The sequence below is a fragment of the Podarcis melisellensis genome (assembly GCF_964234715.1).
Source record: "Podarcis melisellensis genome assembly, chromosome: 13".
NCBI classification, from domain to species: domain Eukaryota; kingdom Metazoa; phylum Chordata; class Lepidosauria; order Squamata; family Lacertidae; genus Podarcis; species Podarcis melisellensis.
The window spans coordinates 1,795,080-1,811,056 of NC_138545.1; the positions used below are offsets into that span (position 1 = coordinate 1,795,080).

General features: G+C 53.1%; 2 protein-coding genes and 1 long non-coding RNA gene across 9 annotated transcripts in view; 2 read left to right on the top strand and 1 right to left on the bottom strand.

Annotated features, from left to right (window-relative positions):
• The window catches only part of LRCH4 (leucine rich repeats and calponin homology domain containing 4), a 70,329-nt gene extending 67,711 nt beyond the window's left edge, over window positions 1–2,618 (bottom strand). The window contains exon 1 of the mRNA XM_081886822.1: window positions 2,588–2,618. Coding sequence (XP_081742948.1) covers window positions 2,588–2,603 — 16 coding nt within the window. The 5' untranslated portion in view covers window positions 2,604–2,618. The remainder of the gene's footprint in view (window positions 1–2,587) is intronic.
• Window positions 1–15,977, top strand: part of LOC309355903 — a 143,426-nt gene that overhangs the window by 103,393 nt on the left and 24,056 nt on the right. The window lies entirely within an intron of this gene.
• FBXO24 (F-box protein 24) lies at window positions 1,684–14,405 on the top strand. 6 transcript variants are annotated; one of them, XM_081886838.1, is made up of 10 exons: window positions 1,684–1,815; window positions 4,298–4,396; window positions 5,369–5,555; window positions 5,787–6,025; window positions 6,937–7,198; window positions 9,622–9,780; window positions 10,915–11,036; window positions 12,092–12,223; window positions 12,658–12,828; window positions 13,937–14,405. In XM_081886838.1, the coding sequence occupies exons 1-10, from the start codon at window positions 1,780–1,782 to the stop codon at window positions 14,264–14,266; spliced, it is 1,737 nt and encodes a 578-aa protein (XP_081742964.1). In that variant the 5' UTR covers window positions 1,684–1,779; the 3' UTR covers window positions 14,267–14,405. The 6 variants fall into 6 exon arrangements, with proteins under 6 accessions (XP_081742964.1, XP_081742966.1, XP_081742967.1 ...); XM_081886840.1 differs by lacking the exon at window positions 1,684–1,815 and adding an exon at window positions 1,841–2,180; XM_081886841.1 differs by lacking the exon at window positions 1,684–1,815 and adding an exon at window positions 1,841–2,180 and having other exon boundaries at window positions 4,301–4,396.

Here is a 15,977-nt window from a genome sequence, read left to right on the forward strand (position 1 = left end):
CTCGGAAGGAAAGAGAGAGAATGGCGACCAATCAGGAAAGTGGCCACGCCCACCCGTACTTTTGGCGCCAACGGTTGAAAGACTGAGGCGGCGTGAGGTGACTGAGGCGGGGCAGGTCCTTTGACGGCGAAGACAAGAGGGCGAAGAGTGGCAGCGAGGACGACCAATCAGCAATTTCCCTCTGGAAGGGTGGGTGCTGGGAGCCTGAGGGAATAAGACGGAGACCAATCAGATTCAGTCTCACCTCAGCAGAGGCGGGCACTAAAAGTTTGAATGGCAACGCAACCAACCAATCTACACTAGGAAAAGGCGGGACGCGTTCTGACTGGCAGGCCGTTCTCCCAACGGGATGGGGCGGGGAGAGAAGGGCGGGAAGCCCTCAGTGAATTACGGCCTTCTCTGGGCATGTGCAGAGTGCCTCCCTGTCCAAGCCCGCGCTTGAATGATGTGAAGAAAGGGAGGCGCACCTAACAGCCCAATTCCTTTGAAGCCTAGGAGGAAACGCCTCTGGGCATGTGCAGAGTGCTGATGAACCTCAATGCAACTGGGGGGCATTCTCAGATTTATTTTAATGCATTTCAGCGAGCTAAAGGTGTATATACTGTATATATATATATATATGCGGCTTCATTATGAATCTGGGCCCTTGAGGCGGTTTGCAGAACCGTGTGCCCTGGCTCGAGGCCAGCCCTGGCCAAGGTGGCGCCCGCCAGGCGCTTGGGACTACAACTCCCACCAGCCAGGGCCGTGCCAGCTGGGGGCGGCTGGGAGTTGTAGTCCCAAAGAGCAGAGCGTGCCTTGTGCCCAGGAGAGGGGCTCCCAGGCAGCCCAGCAAGGAGACAGACCCATCTTCCTTTTCCCTGGATCAGATGCCCAGCAGGGAAGAAGGAAGGAGGGCTGCCTGGTTTGGGTGAAGATGCAGGCAGCCAGCCAGATATGGGGACGGAGGCCAGAGGAAGGGGCTGCCCAGATCCAGCCCCTGGTTTTCCAACCCTGGAAAGCTGAGGTTTGCAACAGGGAGCCCATTCCTCAGCCGGTGTTTTTTTCTGTATTAAAAACCACTTTAATAAGCCATTCTATCTTATTGTTTCATGCTTTTTCTTGCTTGCTTGCAGGCAGGCTGGGACGGCAGCCGTTGCAAACGCAGGATCAGGCCCAAGTGGGGGCAGATATAGCCGGCATCCTGTTCAACCAGATGCCTCAATGGGGAATCCCCTGAGCAGGATTCGAACGCAAGACCAGCCCTCTCCTGCAGTTCTCGGCAGCTGGTGTTCAGAAGTGCCGGGCCATCCTGGCTAGTAGCCATTGAGAGGCCTCTCCTCCCAACAAACGTCCGTGTAGTTAAAGCTCTCGTTTTCCCAGTAGTGATGTACTGTATGGAAGTGAGAGCTGGACTATCAAGAAGGCTGATCGCTGAAGAATGGATGCTTTTGAATTCTGGTGCTGGAGGAGACTCTTGAGAGTCCCATGGACTGCAAGAAGATCAGTCCTCTCCATTCTGAAGGGAAATCAGCCCTGAGGGCTCCCTGGAAGGACAGATCCTGAAGCTGAGGCTCCAAGACTTTGGCCCCCTCATGAGAAGAGAAGACTCCCTGGGAAAGACCCTGATGTTGGGAAGGATGGAGGGCACAAGGAGAAGGGGACGTCAGAGGACGAGATGGTGGGACAGTCTTCTCGAAGCGACCAGCATGAGTCTGACCAAACTGCGGGAGGCAGTGGAAGACAGGAGGGCCTGGCCTGCTCTGGTCCAGGGGGTCACGAAGAGTTGGACACCACTAAATGACACAGCAACAACAACATGCTGGACCTCGGCAGGTAGAAAGAGAGAGGCGAGGAAACCTTCCCTTCCCTAACCTGGTGCCCTCTGGATATTTTGCAGGAAAACTCACACACCGGCTGAGTTGCTGAAGGGATGCAGTTGTGACACCTGCCGGTGAAAGGAGGCGTTGGGGAACTGGAGGACAGAGCGAGCTCTAGTGGGCCAGGGGCCTGGATGCCTGCCTTCTCTGGAATTGAGAGTGGAGACTTGTGGGTTATTAGAACTAGGGGGCAAGATCTAGAATTCCCGAGTCCTCTGGAAGGGCAGGCTAGAAGCTCTTGACGCCAAGGTGCGCTCGGAGGGTGGAACGTCCAGCTGGCAGCATCAAACTTTGCATTCAGTCGCAATGTGTGTTTCCATGGTACGTTTAATCACTTTGGGCAGCTGTAAAAAATGGGCATTACTTAAGGCAGCCTTCCCCCAACCTAGTGCCCTCCAGACATTTTTGGACTACAATCCCCAACGGCCTCAGGTGGCTCAACCGTACGGTGCCGGGGCTCTTGGGAGTTGTAGTCTGAAACACCCAGAATGCACCAGGTGTTGGGGGAAGGCTGGCCCAACCCTCCCAATACCTCTGCCTAGTCCTTCTACTCTCAGAATAAGTGGAATCAGAAGCAGCTACGAGAGTAAAGCCAAACATTTCCCCTATATGCATTCAGAAGCCACTGACAACACCTCTCTTGGGTATCAGCTAGTTCTGCATGTTGCAAATGGAAAGTAGGAGAAAGGACAGAACTGATACTGACCAATCCACCCTTTGTCACTCACCCCTTTCTGGGTGCATCAACGAAGCATCTCATTTAACATATATTAATAACGAGATATGTCACTATGACTCCAAGGAGAGAAAGTACCGGCCTTAACCCCCATAACTCACTGCCCCTTAGCGGAGGAGCAGAACAGACTGTGGAGTGCTGGAACAAATCAAAGCTGGTAGCACGATCCCGGCCCTTTGGTGCACACCTTGCCTGGTCTTTAATCCCAGGACCCGGTGGTACCTAGTGCACAGGTCATAAAGACAGTCCCAGATAGGTGCTGATGTCACAGTGCCCCAGTTACCAGGGGAACCCCTGTCTCTGTGAAGCCATCAGGACAGCCATTATCACATAGTGCCATGTCCCCCGGGGTGATTCACCTGGTGGGCAGAGGCATTCATAAGCCTTGGCCATGCTGGGCCCAGCAACAAGGGTGGGTCTGAGAGCTCACACCCACCGCGCAAGCGATGGCTGGGCGGGCAGACATGAGCGACAGGCGCATCGTCCGAAAATTCAGAAGGAGAAAGCTCCAGCGCTTCTCCCACATCTCTAGCATTGAGGAACCGCTTGGAGTGAGCATGCTATATTTTGGCTGCAGGGCAGGGCAGACACCTGTGTGGGGATTTTTCCAAGAGTGGGAGGAGGAGGAAATGCTTCAGCGGAGCGGGGAGCTTTTCCCTTTCAGTTGACTGAATTGGGGATGCTGCTTCTTCCATTGCTTGATTGCATGTGCAAATTAATTTAAAATAAACTGTCTAGCCAAATCGGTAAGCAAGCTACATAATATTTTCTTCAAACTTGGAGAAATCTGCACAAGCTGACTACTTTGACAAGTCAGCGCTATGACTCACCACGTTCTGAAAAATCTTTGAAAAGTGGGTTGGAAAGGATTTGTCACATAAAAAAAACAAAAAAAACCTTCAAACCAGTAGAGTATTGTGGCAATTAATTACGGCATAAGCTTTCATGGACTACTACAGAGTGCAAGTCACACTCTGGTCATGCCTTTGTGCCCAAGTCCAGGTCCAACGCAGCAAAGCAACTGCACGAAAACTTTGTGTTGCCTTTGCTATGTGAAAGAAGTGTCACATAAGCTGTTTCTAATGGGACAAAATAGCTTTTCAGCATCAAATGTGTAATTCTCTTCAAGGGAGGGAGAAAAATCCCAGCTAGATGTTGATTTCTTACGCAGGGTCGTGCTGCCTCCTGGTGTGCAACCAGGGAAATGCACCTGCAAGGCTGCCCGCTATCTCTCAAGGCACTGCTGCTAACGTTCTTATTCCATCCACAAGGCAGATATAAATTATGAAACTGGTTTCACCTTGGTGGAATGAATCACGGTTTCCCTTAAAGTGCCCTGGGCAATCATGGTTTTGGGCCAGGGCTGAAAATGCTTTGCCAGAGATTGTGAGTCAGACCGCTCTCGGAACGCAAGACATGATATGACAGAGGAAGCCCCTGGACCGGACAGAAGCTTGCCACTGTTCTGTGGGTGTGACAGGCAGAAATTCAACTGGGGGAGACATTTTTCTGACACTATGTCCATGTAGTGATGGGGAAGCTTACACCTTGTGAAATTCTGCTGTGCAGTTTTTAAAGGCAAGGGATTCCTAGGGATATCAAAACCTTTCTGCTTTGAAACTAAGCCCTGAAAGAGGAAAAAAAATTCCTCCTGGCTGCTCACACTATGGCTCCCTCTCCATCCCCCTTCCTTTCCCCTCAGCAGCCCAAGAAGAAGCGGCGCAGCTCATCCACTGAGACCACAGAAGACAAGAAGGGCAGAGGAGATTCCATCTCTATCCAGGTCTTCCCTCCAGAACTGGTGAGTGAGGCTGCCTGGCTGTGGTTTAGGAGGTGGGGACAGCAAGATCATAATAACAGCCTGCTGGATCAAGCCAGTGGCCCACCTGGTCCAGCATCCTGTTCTCACAGTGGCCAACCAGATGGCCTTTATGAGAAACCCGCTAGCAGGACCTAAGCACAAGAGCAACTCTTCCCCTCCTGCGACCCTATCTGCCCACAGACTGTCTCGACAGAGTGGTGCATGCTCTGGTTATCTCCCACTTGGACTACTGCAATACGCTCTGCGTGGGGCTACCTTTGAAGGTGACCCGGAAACTGCAATTAATCCAGAATACGGCAGCTAGACTGGGGACTGGGAGCGGCTGCCGAGACCACATAACACCGGTCCTGAAAGACCTACATTGGCTCCCAGTATGTTTCCGAGCACAATTCAAAGTGTTGGTGCTGATCTTGAAAGCCCTAAATGGCCTCAAAGGCCTAGTATACCTGAAGGAGCGTCTCCACCCCCATCATTCAGCCCGGACACAGAGGTCCAGCGCTGAGGGCCTTCTGGCAGTTCCCTCCCTGCAAGAAGCTACAGGGAACCAGGCAGAGGGCCTTCTCAGTGGTGGCACCCGCCCTGTGGAACGCCCTCCCACCAGGCATCAAAGAGAAAAACAACTACCAGACTTCTAGAAGACATCTGAAGGCAGCCTTGTTTAGGGAAGTTTTAATGTTTGATACATTACTGTATTTTAATGTTTTTTGGGAAGCCGCCCAGAGTGGCTGGGGAAGCCCAGCCAGATGGGCGGGGTATAAATAATAAATTATTATTATTATTATTATTATTATTATTATTATTATTATTCCCAGCAACTGGAATTTGGAAGCATTGCTGTCTCCAACTGTGGAGGCAGGGCAGAGCGAACAGCACACTAGTTCAGCGAAGTGTTTGTGTGTGTGAGTGACGCTCCCTGTGCTCACCTTGACTTGAGTCCCTCTTTCTCTCCAGCTGTACTACATTATCTCCTTCCTGCCTGTCAAGGATGTGGTGGCTCTGGGCCAGACCTGCCGGTACTTCTATGAGGTGTGCGACAGTGAGGGGGTCTGGCAGAGGATCTGCCGCCGCCTTTCTCCTCGCCTGCGGGACGAGAACTCTGGTGGCAGCCGGCCGTGGAAGAGATCGGCCATACTCAACTGTCAGTATACCTCAGTGCTGAAGCAGATGGGGCGGGAGGAAGGGCGGTGTTTTTTTTGCTGTGTGAGAAAACGCTCTGCATCTGCCTGGGCTGGGGGGAGCTGAAGAGGGTTGGCCGATCCCGCAAAAGGGGATCCCACCCTGCCCCCATTCCCCAGGGAAGGGAGCGGTGTAGCAGCTCCTTCAGACAGACCCACTCCCTCTGCCCCTGGGGGGTCTCTCTGTCCCGCAGACACCAAGGGCTTGTACTTCCAGATGTTCAGCGGCCGCCGGCACTTTGTCAGCAAGACGGTTGCCCCGCTGCTCTCGCACGGCTACCGGAAGTTCTTGCCCACCAAGGACCACGTCTTCATCCTGGACTACAACGGCACCCTCTTCTTCCTCAAGAACGCCCTGGTCTCCTCCACCATGGGCCACATCCAGTGGCGACGCGCCTGCCGCTACATGGTGCTCTGCCGCAGTGCCAAGGACGTAGGTGCCCGGGAGAGGAGAGAAACCCTGCGGTGTGGGGGCGGGCTGCCTGTCCCCACTGCTTTCCAGAGGCGGGAGCAGGGCAGGACATGCCAGAGCCATGGCCTGGCATTGGAGCTGTGGGCAGAATGCAGCCCCTTGCCATGTACCCATCTTAGAGGGAGCTGCAGCAGGTGGGATTCAGAGAATGATTAATGCTACACTGGAGGAAGAGAAAGGTCCCATCTTCCTTGACGGAGACAGTGGTGGGCCAAATGCGGGCCAATAAAATTAAATCATGAAAAGGTGGAGGTGTTATATTTTCAAGTCCAGGAGGTCCATAGCATGGGGTGCTCCTGGACCCAAGTCTGTCACTGAAGGCTCAGGTGGCTAGGAGAGCCGGTGTGGTGTAGTGGTTAGGAGCAGTAGACTCGTAATGCGGTGAACAGGGTTCGCTTCCCCGCTCCTCCACCTGCAGCTGCTGGGTGACCTTGGGCTAGTCACACTTCTCTGAAGTCTCTCAGCCTCACTTACCTCACAGAGTGTTTGTTGTGGGGGAGGAAGGGAAAGGAGAATGTTAGCCGCTTTGAGACTCCTTAGGGTAGTGATAAAGCGGGGTATCAAATCCAAACTCCTCCTCCTCCTCCTCTTCTTCTTCTTCGATGTGAGTTCCACACTCTGGACACTTCCAGACCCTTTAGTACCTCCCTTTAGGGAAAGGCGTCAGACAGTCCTGTGGCACCCTAGTTTCTTTCCCCAGAAGCTGGTTGCCCCAGGGCTCTTTGTGAGAGGGGAGGGTCTTCTCTGCCACCCCTGAGTGCACAGCCCGGACTTCTTCCCCCTCTAGATCCCTGATCAGTTCCTGCAGCATCCCAGGATCTCCGGCCTCCTGACCCTGAGTGCCTCCTCCCTCCTCCTTCTTCTGCCTGCAGTTTGCCACGGACCCCCGGAGCGACACTGTGTACCGCAAGTACCTGTACGTGCTGGCCACCCGCGAACAGCCGGTTACGGCAGCCGTGGGGCGCAGCGAGGGCTCCAGCCCAGCCGGCAGCGGGCGCCTCTGCGACTGCGTGGAGGTCTACCTGCAATCCAGTGGGCAGCGGGTGTTCAAGATGACCTTCCACTTCTCCATGAAGTTCAAGCAGATTGTGCTGGTGGGGCAGGAGACGGAGAGGTCCCTCTTGCTCCTGACAGGTGAGCCCCTGCAGGGATTGAGAGAGAGAGTATAAACACAGCAAAATAGAATAATAGATGCCAAATAAAACAATACAGAAGTAGAGGAAAAGGGGATATCTGGAGCCAAATGTATAGAGACAGAAATCCATACCAAAAATCAAACGTAATAAATTAATATTGCAAAGTTCCAGGTAACACAAATGGGTTTACATTCTCTGGTACCTTATTACTCCAGTACATTAGACTCCATTTCTCAATGAATATATCATATTGTTGTCTACCCTCTCTGGTTCTTACCATGTACAGTCGTACTTGGCTTTTCGAACACCTTGCGACTCAAACGTTTTGGCTCCCGAACGCCATGAACTTGGAAGTGAGTGTTCCAGTTTGCGAATGTTTTTTGGAAGCCAAACGTCTTCTACAGCCAACTGGAAGCTGCGCCTTGGTTTTCAAACATTTTTGGAAGTCGAACGGACTTCCGGAATGGATTCCGATCTAGAACCAAGATACAACTGTATCCGAGCTTAACTATACATACTGCATCCCAGATTTTAGGTACCCATTCTCTCATGGACTATATTCTCATTTTAATTCCAGCTTTGAGAAGTAATAATTCTGGCAGCAGTTAACTGCTAACAGTGGCTGCAGTTTAACAAATGCTTCACACGCTGAGCCTCATTCTCACAGAGAGATTTGCTAAAGCAGCAGTTCCCAAACTATTTACAGTGGTACCTCAGGTTACATACGCTTCAGGTTACAGACTCCGCTAACCCAGAAATATTACCTCGGGTTAAGAACTTTGCTTCAGGATGAGAACAGAAATCGTGCTCCGGTGGCGCAGCAGCAGCAGGAGGCCCCATTAGTTAAACTGGTGCTTCAGGTTAAGAATAGTTTCAGGTTAAGAACTGACCTCTGGAACGAATGAAGTACTTAACCCGAGGTACCACTGTAGTTTAATTAATTCAGCAAAACAAATGAACTTGATCCAGTGATGGTACCACTCTGTTCTGCCTTGGTCAGAGTAGACTACACCTGGAATGTTGCGTTCAGATTAAGAAGGATGTTGAGAAGCTGGAAGGTGTGCAGAGGAGGGAGACCGAGATGATCAAGGGTCTGGAAACCCAGCCTGATGAGGAATGGTTGAGGGAGTTGGGGATGTTTAGCCTGGAAAAGAGGAGACTGAGAGGAGGCATGATAGTCATCTTCAGATATCTGAAGGGCTGTCCCATGGAAGAGGGAGCAAGCTTGTTTTCTCCTGCTCAGGAGGGCAGGACTCGAACCCATGGCTTCAAGTTGCAAGAAAGAAGGTTGCAACTCAACATCAGGAAGCACTTTCTGACAGTAAAAGCCGTTCAACAGTGCAACAGATTCCCTCAGAAGGTGGCAGGCTCTCCTTCCTTGGAGGTTTTTAGGCAGAGGTTGGATGGTCATCTGTCTTGAGAATCCTGCATTGCAGGGGGTTGAGCTTCATGACCCTCAGGGTCATCTGTGGATGGGCTTGATGAAGTGATGCTGTTTCCCCAGTGCATGGTTCAAAGTCGCTTAGCAGGAGTCTTCAATCTGGAGTCCTGGAGAGAAGTTGGAGGACCACATTGAAGCCACGTTCCACCAAATACGCTGCTGGAAATGCAACAAGGACCTTCTTAATCCCTGTCCCTAGTGCAGGAGAGCCATCAGAAGTAGCTTTGAAAGCCATTGTATTTTGTTAAATACAAAACAAGGAAGGTGTTTTGCCCTAGGCTCTGGCCTAGTCAGTTGTAAATAAATGATCAATGCACTTCTGTACTGGAGACCCTGAGATGCCCTCCCTCAAATTACCAAACCTGGTCCTCCCCTTGTGGTGAAAGGGGTGAATACAGAGTATATGCACAGGGCTCTCGTCGTGCTCCTTTAATAAATAAATAAATAAATAAATAAATAAATAAATAAAAAAATAAAATTATTTATATCCCGCCCTCCCCAGCCAAAGCCGGGCTCAGAGCAGCTAACAACAATAAAAGTAACACAGCATTCTAAAAGCATTTCATTATAAAATTAATTCCAATCAAATTAATGGCAACCATTGGGCTATAAGTTCTGTGAGGATTGCCAAAGGAGGGAGTCAGGCTGTGCCCTGGCCAAAGGCCTGGTGGAACAGCTCAGTCTTGCAGGCCCTGCGGAAAGATGTCAAGTCCCGCAGGGCCCTAGTCTCTTGTGACAGAGCGTTCCACCAGATTGGGGCCATGGCCGAAAAGGCCCTGGCTCTGGTTGAGGCCAGCCTAACCTCCCTGTGGCCTCCAAGATGTTTTTGTTTGCAGACAGTAAGGTCCTCCGTGGGACATACCAGGAGAGGCGGCCCCATAGGTACGAGGGTCCTAGGCCGTATAGGGCTTTGCGCATGTGGAGGCAAGCGAATTCCGCAGTCACTTTTTGTGGGGTGTTTTGTTCTCCCCCCCCCACAGAGGAAGGGAAGATCTACAGTTTGGTGGTGAACGAGACCCAGCTGGACCAGCCGCGCTCCTACACTGTGCAGCTGGCTCTGCGCAAAGTCTCCAAGTGCCTCCCTCACATCTCTGTCCGCAACATGCACTCCAACCAGAGCAGCGCCGTCTACCTCACAGGTAAGCAGAAGGTGCCCTCCAGCCAGGCCAATCTCTGCCCAGAGGCCGCCACAACCAATAGGGTCCAGAAACCAAGCCTTCTTATTATTATTATTTATTACTTATGACGAACGGTTGAGGGACCTGGGCATGTTTCACCTGGAGAGGACAAGAACCGAGAGGGGACAGGAGAGCTGCCTTCAGGTATCTGAAGCATTGTCACACAGAAGACGGAGCAAGCTTGTTTTCTGCTGCTCCGGGGGGAAGGACCTGAGCCAACAGATCCCAGTTTGACAAGAAAGGGAATTCCAACTATTGAAGCTATTTGACAGTGGGGCAGATTGCCTTGCAGCCGGGTGGACTCCCCTTCCCTGGAGTTTTTAAAGCAGAGTTTGGGTGGCTTCCTGTCAGGAATTCTTGAGCTACAGTTCCCGCATTGCAGTGACTAGACGACCCTACAGTGGGCTGTACATGCTCCTCAACCTTGTGCCACTGCTGTCACTATTGGCCATTCCTCTGTCCTCATGAAGAGGCCAGGGATCACACATGGCAATGTGGTCTGCCCCCAAGAGGGTGTACAGGTGATATCAGAAAGCCCAAACTGAGCTGAGAGAAGGCTGAGAAGTGGGGGTTGGGGGGGGATGTTATTGGTATAGGGATGCAGGTGGTGCTGGGGGTTAAACCACAGAGCCTAGGACTTGCTGATCAGAAGGTCAGCAGTTCGAAGCCCCGCGAGGGGGTGAGCTCCCGTTGCTCCGTCCCTGCTCCTGCCAACCCAGTTCGAAAGCACATCAAAGTGCTAGTAGATAGATAGGTACCACTCCGGCAGGAAGGTAAACGGCGTTTCGTGTGCTGCTCTGGTTCGCCAGAAGCGGCTTAGCCATGCTGGCCACCTGACCCGGAAGCTGTACGCCGGCTCCCTTGGCCAATAAAGCGAGATGGGGCTTAAGAAGAGAGTAGCAGGAGGGCACCGTCCTGAAAGCCAGGAGCAGGAGTTTGAACCCAGTGCCAAATGCCACGGGCAGCCACTGCAGCGGGGAGCCCTCCACCCGCACAACCCCAACCTCCTTGCCTGGGATTCTGTTCTGGGGGAGCCCTTCTGCCTCTGTGCAGGGCCAGGGTTTGGCCAGCAACCATCTTGCATCTCCTCCACAGACGAGGGCACCGTCTACTTTGAGGTCCACTCGCCCGGTGTTTACCGCGACCTCTTTGGCACCCTCCATGCGTTCGACCCGCTGGATCAGCAGATGCCCCTGGCCCTCTCCCTCCCGGCTAAGGTAACCCAGAGGTGGGGCTCTGTCCTGTTCCCCGCCCTCGCCTCTCCCACCAGGGGAGGACTTCTTCTTAGTGACTTAACAACCATCCAAACAGACAGACAGAAAAAAAAGGCCAACTAGATTCATTTGCACGCCAACCTAATCTCTGAGCGGTGCGAGATTCCAGGGGTTCCCAGTGCTTACCCAGGGTCTGTGTTTCCTTTTGGAAATGAGGCACAGCGGAGACTGCGGTGTCTTTAGGATATACGGTTTATTTCGAAATATATACATGAGCCTACGATGGAGGGGTTCACAGCAAGAGGGTCTTGTAGCCAATAACATTGGTTTCAAGCAGGCGTCAGACCTTGATCTCAAAAGCTGCTCTGACTCGCCTGTTTGCTGCTTTGTCTCTCTGCCACATGACTCTTGCCCCTTCTCTACCCTTCTCGCCTCTCTCCACTAAGCTCTGGCTTCACCTGCTGAGGGAGAGGGGCCCCACCCATTTGCCATCCCAAACCGACTCCTTTCACTCCTTTTGTTCTCTTAATGGCCCATCGCCCAGGCAGTCCCGCAACACAGGAGGAGAGCCTGGCTTAATTAGCTGTTAGCACATGCTGGATCAAATAATTAGAAGTGTCTGGCATGCGGCTTAACACCCCAAGTCTTAAAGGAGTCTGACACTTGCTGGGTCCAGAGATGAAAGTATTCTGACACCAACAAACAAATCTTCCCCTGGTGCCAAAACGTTGGAAACCACAGAAGGAGAAAGTGTTATTGTGCTCAGGTCCTGATTGCAGGATTCCCATTGAAGCATCTGGTTGGCCACTGTGAGAATAGGAGGCTGGATTAGGCAGGCCAGTGGTGTGATGCAACGGGCCCTTCTTAGGGAGAGGGAAATGCTCTCTGCATGTGCTCAGGAGCACCGATTGATGAATACCGTGTGTTTCAAGGAGCACTGCTGACAAGATTCAGGCTGAATATGATGGGAGTCTTACTTGAGATTAAGCCCCGTGTCCCCGCTCAGGCCTTAGGTGTGGGTCAGACTCTCTCCCTTCCCCTCTCCCGCTTTGTGGCAGGTCCTCAGCTGTGCCCTTGGCTACAACCACCTGGGGCTAGTGGACGAGTTTGGGCGGATCTTCATGCAAGGAAATAACCGCTATGGCCAGCTAGGCACAGGCGACAAGATAGACCGCGGGGAGCCTGCCCAGGTGAGAGAAGAGCAGACCATCCTTCCTGGGGTGGAGTGGGGACCCTCAGAGCTCCAGGAAGCATCTGAGCCCTTGCAATGTCCTCATGGCCATTACTAATTTGGGTCACCTGGCATTTTGGTCTGGGCAGAACCACCTTTAGGGGCCGTGTCAAGCTCAAATCAGGCATTGTGACACATAGAAAAGGTTGTCCCTTTTCTGCCTTGAGTCCCCTTCATGGGAGGTTTCTGGCGACCACTTGCCAGGGATTGTCTAGCTGGGATTCCTGCATTGCAAGGAGTCGGGCTAGATAGCACTCAGGGGTCTCTACAATTCTGTGGTTCTACGCCCATTTCACCTGAGCCTCTGCCAGCAACAGGAAACCTCCCTCCAGCAATCATGGCGGCTGTGAATCCTCAGCCACGCTCTGATGCCGCTGTGCTCCCTTGTTGCAGGTGCACTACCTCAAGTGCCCCATCGACCTCTGCTGCGGCCTCAACCACACGCTGGTGCTGAGCCAGAGTGGGGACTTCAGCAAGGACCTGATGGGCTGCGGCTGCGGAGCTGGAGGGCGCCTGCCCGGGTGGCCCAAAGGCAGCGCCTCTTTCGTCCGGCTGCACACCAAGGTGAGGGGGAGAGAGGTGGGAGGAGGCCAAAACGTGGGCAGTCAGGACCTGGGAGGTGGGCTGGGTGGGCTGCATAGCCCGTGGGTGTCGGCCGTGAAGTCTAGTCATTCCCGGCCATCTCTCCTGCCCCCTTCCTGTGTTATGCTCCGATCTTTTCTGTGCACATGGATATTTTAGTGCACTCTGGAACTCCCTGCCTCTTGACATCACTGTGCCAAAAACATTTTTGTTTAGACAAGCCCACCCAGGCATGTAGAATGCCAATTTATGGTATGCCCCATGGAGGACCTTGAGGTCCATAAATAGCAACATTCTAGAGGCCCCGAGCCCTAAGGAAGTTAGATTAGCCTCAACCAGAGCCAGGGCCTTTTCAACACTGGCCCCGTCCTGGTGCAACGCTCTGCCTAATGAGACCAGGGCCCTGCAGGAGCTGATTTCTTTCCGCAGGGCCTGTCAGACAGAGTTGTTCCACCTGGCCTTTGGCTTAGAATCAGTTTGATTCCCTCCCCCTCTTTCTTTTTCCTTTCTCCTCCTGTGAAGAAGCTGCACCCTAATGTCTTAATGTTGTATTTTAATCTTTTTTAAATTGTATTTTAATCAACTTGTTTTTATTATTGGTTAGCCGCCCTGAGCCCGGTCTTGGCTGGGAAGGGCAGGGTGTAAATAAAATTATTATTATTATTATTATTATTATTATTATTATTATTATTATCCGCAAAACTGCTTCAAAAGCCTGAGTGTGGTTTTATCTCCTAATCCCCAGCATCAGGGCTGGAGGGAGGGTCCCAACATACCCATGGCACCCTCCTGAGTGCAGAGGGTTGTGTGCTGCCTCCTGGACACTGTCTCCAACCCCTAGGTGGCTTTAAAAGGCAAAAACATGGTGGAGTAGGAGAAGGCTCCTAGCCAGGAGTGCTACTTGCTCTGCCTCCACAGTCAGAGGCAGCCCTGCTTCTGAATTCCAGTCGCTGGGAACCCGGGGAGGGGAGAGGGCTCTGCTTGTTTCCCACAGGCCTCTGGCTGGCTGCAGTGAGAACAGGCCACCGGCCTAGATGGGCCACTGGCCTGATCCGGCGAGGCTCTCCTGAGATCCGTCTCCCCCTCTCAGGTGCCACCCTGTGCCCGCCGCATCTGCTCCACCCGCGAGTGCCTCTACATGCTGTCCAGCCACGACATTGAGGAGGTCCCCGCCTACCGCGAGCTGCCGGCCAGCAAGGCAGGGGTGGCGCCGAGCGACACGGAGGCCATGGCGGCCCGGGCATGCGAGGAGTACCTGAGCCAGCTGCACAAGTGCCCAACGCTGGAGGGGCGCATGGCCAAGATGAAGGAAGCCGTCGGCAGCATGCCCCTCATGACCTTCCAGAAGGACTTCTTCTGGGAGGCTCTGGACATGATCCAGCGGGCGGCGGAAATCCAGGAAGCCCCTGCGCCCAGCTAGCTGTCGCCGGCCGCGGCTCCCTCTCACCCCGCCCCTCCTGTCACCCCACCCCACCCGTTAGACGCATCATGGATCATGATTAACCGATAGAGAAGACTTCAGACTGAACAATTGGGCGTAAATAAAGCACAAGACCTAACACACCCTCCCCTGGACCATGCTGGGGTAAGTGACGAAACGGGGGAGCTGGGGCGTCCTTGGAGGAGCCTGGAAGGGGGCGCACGCAATGCGCGGATGCAGAGGTGCGCATTGCCGACGTCATAAGGTTCTTTAAATCTGTGGTGCTCACCTCATAAAGGGTAGGGTTGGGAAAGCTTCGGGAAAGGGCAACTCGCCTAGGATGAAAGATTGTGGTGTTTGGGATTTTTGAGTTTGGAGGAAGAGGCGACATGATAGAAGTTATGAGTGGCCTGGAGAAAACAGATGGCCTGGAGGCATTGATGCTTCTGAGGACCAGTTTCTTGCTGGAACCACAGGAGGGGAGAGTGTTGCTCCTGTGCTCAAATCCTGCTTCCCATAAGGAGCATCTGTTTGGCCACCGTGAGAACAGGAGACTGGACTAGATGGGCCCACTTTGGCCTGATCCTGATCCTTCTTACCTTCATTTATTTGGGAGTAAACCTGACACAAATCCAGAGTGGAGTCCCTAAGGCAGTTGGATGGTGCCTGGTACACCTCCTTCCGGCAACTCCTATAGCCAGACTGGTGCCCAATGTCTTGTTCTGCTTTCCTTTGGACTACACCAGCGAGGCTGAAAGGGGTCTAGCCATCAGGGCAGCCCAGGACCTCCAGAGCTGCTTCTAACGCAGCAGTTTGACTTCACACACACACACACGCCCCGAGGCGAACTCCACCATCTCTCAAGATAGGCAGGTGCCAACAACAATGCAGGTGGTGTTGAAATCTTGCCAGAGTCTTTGGTTGGGTTTCACAACTGGCCTCAGGCATTCTGGCTGATGGCGTCCCGCATCATCCCTGCCCCAGATTCTCCAGCACCAGTTCCTCAGTCGAATAAGAACAAAGATAACTGAGCAAAATTTCACCAGATTGCAGAGCAGCCACTCGGTGGCTTCAGGGCATCGCCAGGCAATGGGGGCACAGTTTCACGTGCTCTATCAACCTACAGGGGCTGTTGCGCCACGTCTCTCACCCGGGGGACAAAGGTCACCTCAACCCCCCTCCCCCCGCAGAACTGCCTTCTGCTCTCTGGACAAAGTCTGCTGGCAGACCGGTGCCCAGGGACACAGGCAGACGGAGGCATTGATGGAGAGCGACCAATCTTTCCAGGTCAAAGTTCCCAGCGTGCACTGGGGGAGGGGAGGGGGCAGAGGTGCCTGGGTTGAAGCTGCTGTCACAGAAGCCGTCGTGGGGCCTTCTCCTGTCTGAGAATGGCCCTTTGAGGCTGCTGGACGTAGGGGGGCCAAGAGTGGGAGTCCCGGGGGTCCTGTTGTTCAGTCTGCAGTGCACATTCCCCTGCTAGGCAGCCCCTCTGCCTCCTTTGTGCTGCTTTTCAGGGGAGAGATGTGGTGCAGCCAGGCAAGGGAAGCTATTGATCAGTCCCGGTGGCTATATTTCAGTCACACACTGCTGTTTCCAGAGCCTCCTGGCCTAGATTGGGGTCTGGTGTTCCCTATGTGGGAGAACGTTTCAATTTCTGAAAGAGACTTCGGAGCTTTAGCTTGGGGAAGCAGGGGCTCCTGACTAGGACATC